We start from the raw sequence: 18301 nt of genomic DNA on the forward strand, positions 1-18301 counted from the left end.
GACAGCACATCAATATCACGACAAGGTGAGCCTCTTGTGGCGGAGTCACCACTGGGAGCTGATCCCCTATCATCAGGCTACACATTGAGCAGAAGCTCCTTAATCTGAGCAAACTCAGATGAGAGAGTGCCCACTTTGCGAGCCAACGTGTCCACCTTCCTAGTTTTCTTAGGAGGTCCCTGTGAGGCCGTACTGCGTCTGCCTCCTCGTCCCCTAGGTGCTACTGGGTCAGAGCTAGCAGCGCAGTACCCCCTTCCACCTCTGCCAGTCTAGCCCTTCTGACCGACAGTGGCATAAACATACAGTTCATGCATGGGTTGTCAGATATACCTGTCCTCAGGTGTTCAACCCCGAGACAGGCCGGACAATGATCGTGGCCATCCTCAGGTTGGAGGGGGGCCATACAAGAATTACAGACATGCGAGTTCAACATGTCATTAAGTGGGACAGTCTCCAGAAGAACGAAGAGTAATACAGCCAATGCTATGCTGCACAATTAACTCCTAAACAGTGTGAGACAGTCACAGTGGAAACACTATGCCGCCCACACAAAATAAGGTTCAAACGCGTCCACACCGGAGCGTTATGTCAACGAGTCAGTGCACTCCACACTGCCCGACAATTTAAAGTAAGACGTCTAATTGCGTGCTTACTGCCGCTACCACTCACAGAAAACAGAGAGTCAAGCAATGTAGCGTGTAATATAACCTGCGCCGTTTAATCCAAATATAAGCCCGACGAGTCGCCGGCTCTTACTTACCTGTCTGTAGTAATTCAGTGTGAATCGTAACGGTGAGGTCACCGCTGTTCGCCCGAAAGAAACAGGCGCATTTGAAAAAGAAATAAGCGGCTAGCCGCAGTCTCTGGTGGACGAATAGTCGAAGCACCAACACTCAGGTTACGAGACTACCGGCAGCGAGCCCACTGACCTGCTATCAGAGTTTTCCTCAAATGCGAGAAGATAGAAGGAACAGATTGCTTGATGACGTGGGGCTCTTATACTGGGGCGTGCACCCTACCTCATCACATGGTCACAGGTGACTTTGTTGGTATAATAACTCGACCTGCACATATGTGAGATGGAAATATCCAGCGCTAAAGCACTGCCTCTGGCGGTCAGGAGGAATGAAATAGAACTTGATTTATTTACCAAAGACAAGAACAAAAAGCACAGCTGAGTCAGTTATCAATAAATATAAAACTGGAGGAATCAATAAAACAAAACAAGACTATGAAAACTAAGGCAAAACCTGAAAAAAACATGAACTCATAGCATGAAGTGAGGTGAGGATTTTGTGATGAGCTGAGGGAAATGTGAAAACTAAATACTGTGGGGAGGTGATTGGTGATGGGGTGCAGCTGTGAAACAAGGACATGTGACTTGAGTGAACCTAATGTGACAGGGGAAAAAACATGACAAGAAATAAACCTAAAACCTGAAAACAAGACAAAACAAAACAGAAACATTTCATATTCTTATTCACCTTTATCTCCCAGAGGTTGAACTTACAATCGACAGAGTATAATTGGCCAGTTTTAGTGACATGAGCAGGCCAACCACCGTCCTCGACATGTTCTTTGGATGTGCTAAACAATGTGTGTGTGTGAGGGTTGTTTTAGGCGTGTATCTAATGTACCAGACCTATCTGACCTAATAGAGACGCTTTATCTGATCCAGTTATTTTGTCCCGTTATGTCATCTTAAAGTCTTGGATTCATTCATTCAAGGACATACGAGCAGAGTTGTATGAACAGAGGGGAAAATTACAAACTGTAAACATAGGTTGTTTAGTCAAATACAGAATATGAACACGTAATATCTAAGAACAAAGCCAATTATAACATACCTTTTAAGAAACACGAAAGTTTGCGTTGACTCTCGTGAACTTTCACAGAATTAGTCTTAATCTGCTGCAGATGCATAATAAAAAACCTGCTATCTAAAAAGTAAACTGTGATCCAGCTCATCGTTTGGTTAATTGTTTCATTGATGAAAATATGCAAAAAAACAACACAAATCTTGTCAAACGTTTTCAGGCAAAATTTAGAGTTTGTTCACGGTTCAAACGTGTCATTTCTATGTTGAAAATATGATGAGGGAACTCATGGAATCAAATAAGAATAAAGTGTTGGAAAAATGTTTTCAAACGCCGAGTTTTTGATTGGCGTTGTCATGGAGATGGCATGGCAGAGCACGTGACTTGTAAGGACCGAGAGGAGGTTCAATTGTAATAAACGCCCGAAAGAATTAATGTGGTGGCAGGCAGATAATCCACAGAGAAGTGGCTGTTGTTTCAGTGGGAACGATGGAGCTGGGGGTGGAGAAGTTCATGCCGCTGCTGGTCCTCCTGCTTCGCTTTAGCACGCTCTGCTGCTCGGCCATTGATGTTGGTAAGACTTCAGAAACACGAACACGCAGACAGGAAACACCACTCGTTGATTAACACATATTTAAAAAAGGTTCAGAAGGGTCGGTGTGGCAGTCAGGATGTAAGCAGCAGTGAGTGGGTTGAATATACACAGCATGTATATGAAGGTTTGACATTACACTGTGAAAAGGAAACTGACATCTGAGTGGAGATCGCCGGTTGATCATGTAACCCCCCGAAAGTTGCACAGGAATAATATCAGTAGTAACAAAAAAGTGATGCCTTGGTTTTATTTAACACATGGTTGCTGGTAATTGTTACTAAGATTGTGGGATCTGTGTTCAGTCTCATCAATGGCTTGGTTGATTGGTTGCTCTGAAATACATTGAAACAAAACATGACATTTAGTGGTTACTCTGCATATATGCACACACCACTTGAAACTTTGAACACTTTCTTCATGCATATGAATCCTGTGGTGCATATATGTGTATGTTTACAGCCAATATTTACTGAAGGTCGAACAAAAATACATGTACACAAAGCGCATAAACATCTTCAGATGTAAAATCAGTTGTAACAAAAAGGTTAGGCTGCTGATCTGCTGATTAAATACCAGGATTGGTATCTAACTGGTGTATTTTAAATGTAGTCTGCTCTCACATGTCTAACGGGACAGAAACAGAATGCTGGCATACGGCTGACCATTATGTTCAAGCACATTTTCAGACTTGATATTCACAATATCTCATTTATAGCTAAAATGAAAGGTCACCAGAGGACTTCGTGAAACATATCACAAAATGGTTTTCACTACATAAATTGAGCTCTCAAATTATACCAGTGTGCAGCAATGAGGTTGGCTGTTGTCCAAATATTTAGTGAAAGCATCAAACTTTGTTAACCATCACTGTTTGTGTAGTGTGTTATTATATACATCGGTTAGACACAGCTACTATATAAGATCCCTCTAAAGTGATATTAGAGTACAAATTGCAGCATTATTTTATATAAAACTGTGCCTACTGTAGGCTCATCACTACAGACTACATAATTGGTGTTCAGGGAACATATGGTGGATTGTTCCACCCAATTGTCCACATTTCTCACTCTAGTGTGTTTCACAGGACCTTGACATTCACCCACCCTCTTGAGCTGCTTACTGGAATGGGCTCATTTTATAAAGATTGTATTTAAAAGGAGTAGAATTTTCTCAGTGGACCTATCACTCTCTGGTTACACATATTTGAAGTAGTGTGCCTCCTAGATTTTATATTTATTTGCATGAGTAGAGGATGATGTGAAGGAGTTGAGCTACTTCCCGTCAACAGGGGCTCCCGGCTTTTGGGACATTCCTGGAGGTCAGTGCAGGAAGATCTAGTTGTCTCCCAGGGTAACAGAGCTAATAAACTCCAGCAGTGGTCATAAATTTTCTCATTATTTGGCCTGTGGCCCTAAGGCAGAGGGCAGTGGGTGACTGAGTGGGGGCTGTTCAAGCCGGATCTGCCCAGCATATGTCCTGCTTTTTGCCTCTAGATGAGTAGTAAGCTGCTCCTTAAATTATAACAATCTCCAGGAAGATATGACTCCATCTTTCAAGGTTACTGTTGTCCCAAACTTTGTATTTCACACAAGAGCTTCATAATATGCAATGACCCTTCAGGTAGAGGATATGAATTATTCCTCCTTTCACAGAAGTGGAGTAATTATAGGGACTGGACAGTGTAGTGGTATGATTGCCACCTTTCATGTGGGAGATCTGGATTCAAATCCCCTCCATGAAAGGTACTGTCTCAAGTAGGGGTCCTTAGGCAAGACCACCTTACCCTATCTGCCTATCTGTAAGTCGCTTTGGATAAAAGCGTCTGCTAAATGCATAAACATATAAACATACAGTGAACGGTGTGATGAAGGCCAAACGACCCTCAGAATCATCTGTAACATTTAAGATAACCTCCCTCTGAAGCTTGATTGGCAGGCGACTGCTCTTCCTCCCAAGCAACAGCCGCCCTGTGATCTTAGAATATTACAACAAACAGCAATATAAAATACAATCAAATGAAAAAAAAAGAGATTTATTGGCATTACAATCGGGGAGGATCAGGCAGTCTTTGTGATTATAGAGCATTTTCATGACATCAGAAAACAATAACAAGTTTGCATAACACTGAAAATTAAATTAAAAAGTAAAGAAATGTCACAAAACACTGGTGTTTAGATTTACTGCATGTAGTGGATGAAACTGCTATGAGGAACAAGGCAGTAACAGCTAGGCATATAAGAGGAATGAGAAAGCTTCTCTTAAGACGTTTTTGGTGTTAACAGTGTACAGAGCTAGAAAATAAAAGTGGATTCAAAATGTTTTTTGTATTGATCTTTTTCTTGCATTATTTAGATCAAGGTGATCCCACATACCATGTTTTGACTGTGCAGTGCAGCAAGGCTCAGTGACTGCTATTTTTCCTTGTCAGTGAATGTGGTGGATTTCTGTGGCCAGACGATCCGGGGTGATGGCATGATTGTCAACTCGCACCAGGAATCCAAGAAGTACTACTTTGTAACTATGGGGACCGACTGTCACCTGACCATGCAGGCCAGCTCTCCAAAAGACAAGGTCCAATTCTACTTCCGCTTCTTCCTAGTATACAGCTTGCTCAGGGTGGCTCCTCTGAGCCCTGCCCCTCTCTTTCCAGAGTCCTCACATGGCTCTGCCTCTCTTAACCCTAAATATGAGCCCACCTCTGGAGAAAGCCTGGGAGACCCCTGTCATTCTGGCTCATATGTTCAGTTCTATGATGGTCGGGACAGAAGCTCGCCTCTCCTTGGGCCTCCTCTTTGTGGAAAGAGCCCACCTCGGCCAGTGCTGTCCACAGGAAACTACCTTACCCTGAGACTGGTGACCCGGGGGACTCAGCCTAGGGTTGACTTTGTGGGGGACTTCACCTCCTTCAGACTGGGTAAGAAAATGGTGTGAACTTAAGATATAGCAGCTTAAAAAACTGCAGCACTGAAAGCAGAACTTTGATATATGACAGAGTCTGACATTTTTATCTTGCATATATGACATTATGAAAATGGCATTTTGCATTTGTCTCAAAGATTTATTTCATAATAAAGATTCAACTTCTGAAGCGTGCATCATCAAATGTCTACCGGAAGCCTTTTGCATTGACTTCATGTTTGGCATCTTTCTGTTTAGGTTTTAACCAATCAGAGTGCCGTAGTGAGCCTTACTTCACCTGCAGAAATGGGAAGTGTATCCCTGCCAGTCTTGTGTGTGATGACAAAGACATTGACAACTGTGGGGATGGGAGTGACTTGGAAGAAAATTTAACTACAGGTTGCAAAGGTCAGTTAAAGTCTTTCTCTTTTTTTCTTTTTTTTTTCCCTGGAAAAACACTCTTGGGATATGACTCTACCTCCTATTCTTTATATACAGTGAGTGGGATTTTATGAATATGTCAATCTGGCCCTGCTAAAATCTCCACCTGTCAGCAGCTGACACCAGCTTTTCTGGTCTCAGTAAAAAAAATCAGATCAGCTATCATACCAGTGTAATTCAGTCATACATTTAGATTTCTAAAGTGTCAAAAAGTTCAGCGATACATTTTTGAACAAGAGGATGATTCTCAAGAAAGCCAAAAAGTCTCGGCCAGGCCTCAAGCTGACCTGAAGCTCAGTTCCTGCAGAAGCCACTAGTTCTGGGATTGCTGGGCTTGCCCAAGAGATTGCTGAACAAAGTTTTTTGCCAGGGCAAAAGAACTTCTGTTGTGCTTCCGCAGCTTGCAGAGTGGCAGGGTTCCTTGTTTATCCTCACTTCTGCTGGGTGCTGAGAGTTTGCTCTGGGTTAGCTCGTTTTCTAATACCATGTAGCATGGTGCTAGTGGTGCTATCCAGCGGGAGCTAGTAGCCTCAGTCTTCAGTCGACAAAAAGCCAAAGTCACCTTGTGTGGTTCAATGAGTACTACCACTCAACGCTCAGTCTTGCCACTGTCATGTTTTCAAACAAGACTGTACTAATTTCTCCTCAGCTTGCTAGCTTCTCAATTAATCTATTCTACACATTGTACAGCCACATCCTTACTAGTGGTAAGGAACGGTTAGTGCTGATTCGTCCAAATACAGGGGGCATATGTCTGCCCATAGCAAGGTCGTGGTTCAATCCCCAGTTTCCCCAGTCTATATGTCAAGAACTTAACCCACGCTACTTCGGATGTGTTCATTGCTATGTGCAGTGGAGAAAAAAAGCACTACATGTTCTATGATATTGTATAGACTTAGGAGTTGTGTATGAGTGTGTGTTTGATTGGGTGAATGTGGCTTGTAGTGTAAAAACACTTTGGGTGGTCAACAAGACAACAAAAGCTCTATACTAACACATTTCATGTACCATTTTAATTAAATTCAATAATTACAAAGTTGAAGTGCAGCAGAGAGGTGTGGTTGTAATCTCAAGGGAGATCACGATGAATGGATTTGGGTGTTGATTTTGTATCTTGGCAACAATGTAGCTGACAGTGTCTCGCACAATGTGAGCAAGTGAACTCTCTCAGTAGATAGTGTGGACAGAAACTCGATGCCCATAGCTCAACATCTGGGGTACAGAGACACTCCGTCTCAGCGACATGTCCAGGACTACACCATCAGTTGTAGACAAGCACTGCAGTCTTTCCTTCTTCCCTGTTTCCACTCTGTCTGCAGTCTCTTTCTATTAATGGTGTTGGTGTATTCATCCATATGTATCATTTTCTGTTATTTACAAGTGTACAAGCTCTGATAGCTTGGAGAAAATGTTTATACCTAGATAAACATCAGTTGTTTGCCAGTGAAGGGTTGGTTGGCTGGTGGTAAGGGTTCCAGATTCCAGCTCTTTTAGGAAAGCTATGTAGCTTTTGATAAGGTTTAACATGGTGTCATGGTGTGTTTTATGAGGATGTTCTGGTGTACTGCACAGACAGTGGTTTGATGGAGATGGCAGAGTGAGAAGGAAAAAAGCCTTTTTGTGAGTTGTATAATGTTCTAATGCAATTCATAACAGATTTACCAAATCCAAATTTGGTGGGATGATTGTTAAGAATAGCCAACTAAGTCAGGCAAATTATTTTTAAATTTCTGTAATTGTTTCTTTGTCATTCTTCATCACATGATGGGTTATGTATATTTGTCTATGTGTGTTATAATAGGCATGTCTCCTTTTGATAAATACTTGTTTGATCTATTTGGATTAGGGGTAGTTGAAGTTTCAATTTTGGCAGATAATCATTTGTTTATAATTGTTTTATTATTTTTCCATGTATTACTGTTTTTGCAGGTTTCCAGGTTACTGCTGGTGAATTAATTAAAGAATAATTTATGTTCATGAAGGATGCCCACTCACTCTTGAAAAAAACTTCTAAAATTTGTGCCATCTGAGAGGTTATTTCTGAGACTGCTTGGTATAGATACATAAAGAGATTGAAGCATGCTCATGTAAAACACTTGGGTTGAGATATTCATTATTACTAGTATCACTAATGAACTAGTGAGGGAAAAGTATATCTGAGAACGAGTGATCTGGATGCGAAAAACATTTAAATTTCCTTGACTGTTGGGTTATTTAGTCACCCACTGTCTTCAAGGCAAAGCTCTTTCATATTGTTTCATTGTCTCAGTAGAGTTCCATTTTACGCTTGCTGTTACAGATTTCTTTATTTCTGGATCAAGAACTGTATTGAAATCATCCCCGATGATAATTCTAAAACTTGTGAAATGTAGGAAGATGTGAAGCACTCGTGAAAAATGTGGAAGCATTTGTATTGGGTCTGTAAATATTTGTTGTGGTCACATTAGTGTTATTTATTAACTATTTTAGATTATATATCTGTATTCTGCGCCAGTAATGGTGAAAATGTAAATTTGTGTGATTCCTCTGTTAATCATTAAGAACAGACCTGGATAGATCAGTTTCTTGAAGTAAACATATTTCTGGAGTAAACTGGTTTAAGTGCATACATATTTTGCCCAAGTTTTATGATGGAATCTTGAGGGCATATTTGAGACTTGTTTGGAAATCCTTATTTTGTCATGAAGTGTAACCGGTAAGTCTAGTTTGTTATTGATGGATTGTTGTACACTGACCTCAATTTCTGTAGCATTAAGATCAATTGTGTCTATAGATTAAATTATTTTCAGTTTGTTCCGGTTTGATTAATCCTGTTGAAAGAAATCAGGAGTTGTATTATTTTTTTAACAGATTGTAATGATGGTTGATGTATGCTTCCAGATTTGCAAAAAAAATACAATTTGATTCCTTTCTTTTCTTCTCAGTCACAGGGCACTGCCATGATCAATGTCACCTACTTGTGTAGTATCTTGTGAAAATTAGTGTCTCATATCCGTATTTTTTTAGATTATTATTTACACATTTCTAAAAAACCAAAGCATGAACGGTGTCTGCATTCTTGGTACATGGTTGAACTTGTTTACAGTGCATACTGGTGGACTCCACCAGGGCTGCCCCTTATTCCTTATTCTATCTGTTATTCTGTTATTTTCATGGAAAGGATCTCAGGGTGTAGTTTGGAGTGTTTGGTTTTGGAACCTCAGGGTTACATCTCTCCTTTTTGCAGATGATGTCGTTCTGTTGGCTGACCTTTAGCTACACTGAAGCGGTTCACAGCTGAGTGTGAAGAAACCGGGATGAAAGTCAGATCTTCTAAATCTGAGGCTATGGTTCTAAACCCGGAAAAAGGAGGAGTGCTCCCTCTGGGTCAGGGATGAATGTCTGCTCAGGTGGAGAAGTTTAAGTATCTCTTGATCTTGTTCTCAGTGATGGTCAGTTGGAGTTAAAGATGGACAGATGGATTGAGCTTCATTAGCAGTAATGAGGGCGCTGCTCCGGTCCATTGTGGTGAAGAGGGAATGCAAAGCTTTCAGATTAATGGTTAATTGGGTGGGGTGGGGGTCTGGGTGGAGTAGAACTACTGCTCCTCAGCATTGAAAGGAGTCAGCTGAGGTAGTTCGGGCATCTGGTTAGAATGCCTCCTGGTCACCTCCTGAAGGTTCATCCAACTGGGAGAAGGCCCTGGGGGAGGCCCAGAACTTGCAGAGGAGCTGGAGTATTGCTGAGGTGTCTGGGTTTCTCTTCTGAGCCTGTTGACTCTGCGTCCGACTTTGGATAAGCATCATCATGGATGGATGATAAAACAACAAAACAAAAATATCTCTTACCCCCAAACCGACACCACTTTCAGTTAGTTCAGTCCAACAGGTTACATTGGTTGCTTGTTTGATTTGCAGTCAGTCTGCACAGGGAAAATGTGCCATGTTGTTTAACTGTAGTCACTGACTGAAAACAGAGCATATGAAAATGGACTAGTGCATGTTAGATTAACTCATTTGGCACACTTGATAAATTGGTACACTGTAACGAATTGCTGTATATTTATGGTGGATTTACAACTGTATCCTACTGTATTTTATAATAGTTGTAAAATACTGTTAAATATTCATCCCTCACATGTAAATTATCAGTTAAATCAGTCATTTAACAATACCAGTAGATAACTGTAATTTAACAGCATAAAACAGTATTTGCAATGAATTGCTGTAAATTTATGGTGGATTACTACAGTACCTTACTGTATTTTAAAATAATTGTAAAATACTGTTAAATATTCATGCTTACATGTAAATTAACAGTTAATGCCCAGTTAACAATAAGAAACTGTAATTTAACAGCATAAATAACAGTATTTTCTGTCAAGCAATGGAGTCATCCCTTCTCGAGTCCAGTCATTATCCATCAGCATCTTACTTATGATTGTGGGTTTATGTTTCTATTTTGATGATAGCACTTCTTTACTGATCAATATACACAGGAGCATGTGTATAATATAATTTAAAAAAATATACAAACTACTGTATAAAATCTGTTTTTCCTGCATCTCCACTATCTGTATGTTTCAAATTCAGGTCTGGGGCGATGGAGAAATCGCCCCGAGGAGGGGTGGTTTTGTAGCAGATTAGCCAAGAGCATAATCATATTGATACAGATATATCTAATCAGCGCTGTCAAAATAATTGCGCAAAGTGCGATAATTTTATCGACCCAAGCCTAGGCAGTGCACCATATGCACGATTACATCCGGGTTTGAATAGGCCAGCTCGGGCATTTCTGGTTCAGGTCGAGATGGCGTTCTATACACGCTGCCTGCAGGATCTCCCGTGAGTTAGCATTAACAATGTACATCGCCTAATCCAAATAAATTCCAAAGTTTCATCAAGCATCCACAAGAAGGGATTTAAGCTGTACATTAGCAGCTATATCCATGACTACGAAGGTAAGTGCAAAAGTGTAATTCTTTGTTTCTGTAAGCAACTAGAGAGCTAGCTAGCTAGCTACATAGGGTAAACAGTAACATTAGCGTAACATCGGAAAAAAGGAGTATGACTATACTAACAAGGTAAGTCAGCACCATTGAAATGTATAGATACAATTCTGTGTTGGTAAGTTGTTATTGTTGCTTTTATTTCTCAGTTTCTGACAAGAATGAGGCAGGAGAGGTGTCAGTGAGGGCAAGCTACAGACTCACTCTTTTTACACGGAGCCCAGTAATATCACAGCCTCTAGATTTCCCTGAACCTCTAAACACTCTGCATTATCAATTGATATACATTTCATTTACAGGTTGTTCTTAAAGACACTAAACCTGTTGAGCTGTGTGTGTCTCAATGCTCTTGTGGCAGGGCTTGCTCTCTGCAATCATGTTGCTGCCTTGCTATACCAAACATGGCATTACAGCCAACAGGGAGCAAAAGTTGTCCCCTCTACTCTGCTCACAGCTGCACAGGGTCTGAGCAGCAATGGCACAAACCCAGAACCCAGGTAATGTTTCCAACACTAACACAATTAACTTATTTTGTTACTTGATGTTGTTGTCCGACTTCTTCCTTGTTATGTCATGTAAGTCAGATCTACTTTCAATAAGGCCAAACATACAGCATTCTTCCTTGAGAATATGAGAATATGTGATCGTATGACCTGTATGCCCTAACAAAACATTACATAAAGTAAATACGTTCTTATACAACATTATTTAACAGGGCTTTAAGCCTGGTCCAACAAATGAGATGGTGGTGTTGTCAGCAAGGCCTAAGGTGAGAAGATTGACTGAAGGGATCAGGTAATGTGTAGGAATGGGCAGTTTATGTGCTACATGTAGTAAACATATGTCATTCAAATTTAAAATGGTGTCCGGAACCTTTATTTACCCAGCTGCCCAGCGTACCTGCCCAGCTTACATAGGGGGCAGGCTTTTATTTGAGAGAGGCCTTTATTTATAATTCACTCAGTTTTTATAAGTATATTTGCTCATATTTGAACATGAAGTCTCCTTGTTTTCTGTTTTCCTTTCGTTTACTCTGTTAATTTTTACACATTCGAGACCATATGCAACATCAAGCTCATGGTTCATTAGCTGATAGTCCTTGTGCTGCCTTGCACCTGTTCTATGCCATCAGAATCGTTTCATATTGCGTGCGCACGTTCACATGTGATGTCTGCTGCACGCCTGTAATCACGCGTAACATTCATGCGTTTTTTGGCGAACGTACGCATTAACACTCGCATGAAGATAATTGAAAATTTTTGTCACGTACGCGGAAATGATGTGTGCAAACTCTGTCCTGAATACCTGAATAGCTGCAACACACTCCCAGCTGATAAGAGTCTAATTGTATATGTATTATTAGATGTAGCCATATTGGGAAAACTCAGGAACCTTAATACTGCGCACACACTGCATTGCTGCGTATCTCTATGGTTGTTTTGACATCGATATCACCTCATATCTGTTCTCCTTGTTTACACACACACATTCTGGTATTGATGAATTTGCGGGACAATTTTTTCAAACCAGTTTTTTGCAACACTAAACTGACACCTCTTTCCACTAATACTAGAAAGATGTAGTGAATCTTCAAAAATTCTGTTTGAGCTATGCAACACAAATTTCACTTCAAAATTTAGATAAACACATCAGAACTCAAGATACAAGAACCTGACGCAATGCTGTATTAAGAGGACAACAATAATGAGGCACTTAGCTCTGCCCATGACACAAATAGCGATTGCCAGGGCCAACTTTATTGATCAGGTCCATAGCCATACACGTACACAAACTTGAAATTTCTGTGTATTAAAAACACCAAACATGGATCAATGGAATACAACTAAACAGAAAGAAGTAGACTGGATTTTACCTTTCCTTCACTAATCCTATTTGTGAACAAAAAGGAAAATTTATAAATGGCAAATTTAAATTATGCATGTCTACTGTTAAATCAAGACATATTGAACAAACCAATTGGGTGAACTAGATGTAATGTCAGCATGTTTACATATTCTGTTGAACAGCCATTATAACTGGAACACTGTAAGCCCTCCTCCTGCTTCCACAAGATGAAATATTTAAATTGTCCACCAGTGATATCTTCAGAACACAGAGATTACTTCTGGTCTCACCCTTAATATCCCATGTGTCCTGATGATATCACTGATGGACAATTCATCACATTCCCATATTCTATCCAGGATTTTCTTTTATTTTCAAAGTTACGCCCCGATTCCTTACAAAATGTCTTATGTTTTGGATAGAGTGACCAGCCAGAGCAGGACCTTCAGCCTTCTTGCATTGCTTTCATTCAAGTATAGTAGCCAGTTTTCCTTTTTTGATGTGTTCGCCAAAATGTCTCATGACCGTGGCAATCTCCATGGGAGACCATAGATGCTTTTTTGCTCTCCTGGCACTTTCCAAAGATACGAGAAAAAAGACAAGTAAATCATTAATGGAAACCAACTCCACTTTAAACAAGGAAATTTATGTTTGGTTTATCATTTGTTGTAACAATGTTTCTTGGCTATAAATTCTGTACTGATGTAATGCCTGTTTATTCCCCTTTTAAAATGTGCATTCACAAAGAACATACATTAGTGGTACAAGCTACAGAAATGAGCACATGGGTTGCACAGATGAAAATTAATTTCTGCCAATGCCAAACAGCTTATTCTGCCATTGATTATATGATTGAATTCTGAAGAAAATACATTGTCGTAAATTAAAGTTTGTATTTGTTTGACAAACATGCTTTAGCAGCTTGTGAAGAACCATCCAAAACCAAAGGAGACTTCTCCTTCTCCCCTTCTTCTCATGCTGGTCCCGAGTCTTGTTTTCCAGTGAAGGAGATCCCACTCAGTACCATCTTACTGACTTCACCAAAAGACGTTTCTCTACAGGTGCAGCATCGGCCTAATGGTTGAGAACCCTGGTTTACTAAATCTAACTTAATAACCAAATTAGAAAATATATATTCCCATTGCTTTGCTTATGACAGTTTTTTGGTGCTTTGCTATTTTGAAAAAAATATAACGGAGAATGCATAACGGATTAAAATTGGCATTGAGAAAGTAGTATAGACATTAGTCTCATTACTGATCACTAAATTACATCTATTTTCTAGCATTTGAACATTGACAGTGTGAAAATTTATAATTTTCATTACAAGGTACAGTTTTACATGGTATGCGTGTGGTACTTCATCTAATTAAGCCAGATGAGATATTGGATAAAATGTCATCTCACCGTATCCAAAGAAGAGAATTGTCATCATGTTGCCTTTAATTCAATTCAATTTTATTTATATAGCGCCAAATTGTCATCTCAAGGCACTTAAATAATATAGTCCAATTCAAGCCAATTGGAATTCAATTCATTGTAATCATGTCCAGTTAATTCATATAGAGCCAATTAAAAAAATAATATCCTAGCTAAGGAAACCAACAGATTGCACAGAAACTTGTCTTCAGTCCAATCTCCCGTCCTGAGCCTAAGGTGACTGTGGAAATGAACGACTCCCTTCTGGCAGAACCAGACTCAGGAAGGGTGGCCATCCGCCTCGACCAGCTGGGGTTTGAGAAGACAGAAAAGAGGGAAATGAGGGGGGAAAAACACCATAACACCATTCAAAGGATACCTGTTGGAACAGGGAAACACAAGTTAATAACCACAATAATGTCACATGTACATAAAATCATTTGAGAAATTAAACAGGGGGAAAAGAGAGCAAAGTGAGGAAAGGTGTGACAGATGAGGTCCCCCAGCAGTCTAAGCCTATAGCAGCTTAACTATGGGATGTTTCAGGATTACCTGAGCCATCCCTAACTATAAGCTTTATCAAAAAGGAATGTTTTAAGCCTAATCTTAAAAGTGGAAAGGGTGTCTGCTTCCCGGACATTTACTGGCAGCTTATTCCACAGAGAGGGGCCTGATAACTGAAGGCTCTACCTCCCATTCTACTTTTAGAAACTCTGGGAACAACAAGTAAACCTGCAGTTTGGGAGCGAAGTGCTCTGTTAGGAAAATATTTTATGAGATCTTTAAGATATCATGGAGCTCAGTCATTAAGAGCTTTATATGTGAGGAGAAGAGTCTTAAATTCTATTCTGAATTTAACAGGGAGCCAATGAAGAGAAGATAAAACTGGAGAAACATGATCTCTCCCGTTAGTTCTCATCAGAACTCTGGCTGCAGCATTTTGGATCAGCTGGAGGCTTTTCAGAGAATATGTGGGACAGCCCAATAATAAAGAATTACAGTAGTCCAATCTTGAAGTAACAAATGCATGAACTAGTTTCTCTGCATCACCCTGAGACAGGATGTTCCTGATTTTAGCAATATTACGAAGGTGAAAGAGGGCAGTCCTAGAAACCAGGTTTATATGTACGTCAAATGATCAATTCTGGTCAAAAATAACTCCAAGGTTCCTCACCGTAGAACTAGAAGCCAAGGAAATACCATCTAGAGTAACTATATAACTAGACAATTTCACCCTGAAGCGCTCAGGTCCAAAGAGAACAACTTCAGTTTTGTCTGAATTTAAAAGGAGACAGTTCTGAGTCATCCAGGTCTTTATGTATTTAAGACAGGCTTGTAGTCTAACCAACCTATTGGTTTAATCTGGTTTCATAGAAAAGTACAGCTGAGTATCATCAGCATAGCAATGGAAATTTATGCCATGCTGTCTAATAATGTTACCTAATGGAAGCATGTACAAAGTAAAAAGAATCGGTTCAAGCTCAGAACCCTGAGGAACTCCATGACTTACTCCAATGTGTGAGGAAGATTCTTCATTTAAAAGAACAAACTGGAATCTTTCAGATAAATATGACTTAAACCAGCCTAATGCAGTTCCTTTAATCCCAATAACATGTTCAAGTCTCTGTAACAGAATGCTGTGATCGATCGTATCAAATGCAGCACTGAGATCCAACAGGACAAGTACAAAAACAAGTCCGCTATCAGAGGCTAAGAGGAGATCATTGATAACTTTCACCAGTGCTGTTTCTGTGCTATGATGCACTCTGAATCCTGACTGAAACTCTTCAAACAGATTATTTCTATGTAAATGATCACAAAGTTGAGCTGCAACTATTTTTTCAAGAACTTTAGACAAAAAAGGGAGATTGGATATAGGTCGATAATTAGCCAACACTTCTGAATCAAGAGTAGGTTTTTTTTTAGTAAAGGTTTAATTACAGCAACCTTAAAAGTCTGAGGTACATATCCTGTCAACTAAGACCGATTGATCAAATCCAATATGGAAGTGTCAATTAAGGGGAAAACCTCCTTGAACAGTCTGGTTGGGATTGGGTCTAACATACAAGTTGATGGTTTAGAAGAGACTATTGCTGTTGTTAGCTCAGAAAGATCAACTGGGCAGAAGCTGTCTAAATACAAATCAGGTTCTAAAGATACTTCTAAAGCTGCTTCACTTGATGATACATCAGTGATAATAGTGGGAAGGATTCCATTAATCTTCTCTCTGATAGAAACAATTTTATTGATAAAGAATGTCATGACATCATCACTGCTGAGAGTTAAAGGAATACATGGCTCAACAGAGCTCGGACTCTTTGTCAGACTGGCAACAATGCTGAAAAGAAACCTGGGATTATTCTTATTCTCTTCTATCAATGATGAATAATAAGCAGTTCTAGCTTTACGAAGGGCTCTCTTATACGTTATTAAACTATCTTTCCACACTAATTGAGACTTCTAAATTAGAGGAACGCCACTGTCTCTCCAGCTTTCTTGCAGACTGCTTTAACGCACGCAGCTGTGAATTATACCAAGGAGCCAACCTCTTCTGACTGATTACCTTCCTTTTCAGAGGGGCAACATTGTCCAGTGTTTTGCACGCATTGAAGCTATAGTGCTGTCAACAAGAGAGTCAAGTTCTACTGGAGTAAAATTTAGGTAGTCGTCCTCTGTCATATCTGCACATGGCAGTGAAGAAAAGGATGATGAAATCAACTCTTTAAATCTGGTTACAGCATTCTCTGATAGACACCTATATGTAAAATTCTTCTCAGAAGCTGTATAGTCAAGAAATGTAAACCCTAAAGTAATCAAAAAATGGTCAGACAAGACAGAGTTATGAGGGAACACTGTTAACTGTTCACTCTCAATGCCATAAGTCAGCACAAGGTCAAGGATATGATTAAGGCAGTGAGTATGTCTGTGAACACTTTGAGAAAATCCAATAGAGTCTAATATAGAATTAAAGTTTAGGCTGTCATTTTCAACATCTACATGAATATTAAAGTCACCCAATACAATGACTTTATCTGTACTCAGCACTAACTGGCATAAAAACTCTGAGAATTCAGACAGAAACTCAGAATAAGGGCCAGGTGGACGATACACAACAACAAACACAAGAGGTTTTTGTGATTTCCACTTTGAGTGGGGGAAAAACTGAGAATCAGAGATTCAAAAGAGCTAAAACTAATCTTGGGTCTCGAACTGATTAGTAACCCTGATCTGAAGATAGCTGCCACTCCTCCTCCTCTGTGAATGTGAACATTTAAATAGTCAGAGGGAGTTGATTCATTAATGCTAACATGATCCTCCTGCTGCAGCCAGGTTTCTGTAAGACAAAATATATCAATATGATGATCACAGATCAAATCATTCACTAACAGAGACTTCGAAAGGAGAGATCTAATATTCAGCAAACCACATTTAATAGTTTGATGTTTTTGTTCAGTTAAAGTTTTTGTTTTAAATTTTTTTTGCACAAGAGGATTTGTTCCTTTTGTGTTTTTTGATTTTGGGGGGGGGGGGGGGGGGGGGCAGCATCAGGTGGGAAGCCGCAGAGAAGTGTGTAAGGCTACAACTCTGCATCCTGGTCTCAACCCTGGGTTGTCATGTTTTTGGATGACTAATAAATTGGTCCATATTTCTAGAAATGAGAGCCGCTCCTTCCAAAGTTGGATGGATGCCGTCTCTCCTCATCAGACCAGGTTTTCTCCAGAAAGATTGCCAATTATCTATGTAGCCCACGTTGTTTGCTGGACACCATCTAGACAACCAGCGATTGAATGAGGACATACGGCTAAACATGTCATCACTGGTCAGATTTGGCAGGGGTCCAGAGAAAACTACGGTGTCCGACATTGTTTTGGTAAAGTTACACACCGATGCAACATTCATTTTAGTGACCTCTGATTGGCGTAACCGGGTGTCATTACCGCCGACGTGAATAACTATTTTACCGTATTTACGCTTATCCTTAGCCAGCAGTTTTAAATAGGATTCTATGTCGCCCGCTCTGGCCCCTGGAATACATTTGACTATGGTCGCTGGTGTGGCTAATGCCACGTTTCTGACTATAGAGCTGCCATTTACCAGCGTTTTGTCTCGCGTGTGTCGCTGAGTGGGGAAAATCTATTTGAAACGTGGACAGGTTGATGGTGAACTTGACTTTAGGACTATGACTCCTCTTCCTGACAGTCACCCAGCCACTCTTAAGTCCCGGCTGCTCGGGACCTGCTTGGGGACGACTAACAGAGCTAGCTACGCTAGGTGGCTCCGCACTGACTAAAGGGGCCT

The 18301-nt window shown here is 40.1% G+C and overlaps 1 protein-coding gene across 2 annotated transcripts in view; it reads left to right on the forward strand.

The window, feature by feature from the left end:
• Positions 1 to 661: 661 nt before the first annotated feature.
• The window catches only part of ldlrad2 (low density lipoprotein receptor class A domain containing 2), a 61124-nt gene continuing 43484 nt past the window's right edge, over positions 662 to 18301 (forward strand). For both annotated transcript variants that reach the window (XM_072382954.1, XM_072382955.1), the window contains exons 1-3: positions 662 to 2391; positions 4841 to 5326; positions 5569 to 5718. In XM_072382954.1, the coding sequence (XP_072239055.1) occupies positions 2307 to 2391; positions 4841 to 5326; positions 5569 to 5718 (721 nt within the window). In that variant the 5' untranslated portion in view covers positions 662 to 2306. The remainder of the gene's footprint in view (positions 2392 to 4840; positions 5327 to 5568; positions 5719 to 18301) is intronic.

The sequence above is a fragment of the Leuresthes tenuis genome, unplaced genomic scaffold, assembly GCF_036924035.1.
Source record: "Leuresthes tenuis unplaced genomic scaffold, fLeuTen1.0.hap1 SCAF_3, whole genome shotgun sequence".
NCBI lineage: Eukaryota > Metazoa > Chordata > Actinopteri > Atheriniformes > Atherinopsidae > Leuresthes > Leuresthes tenuis.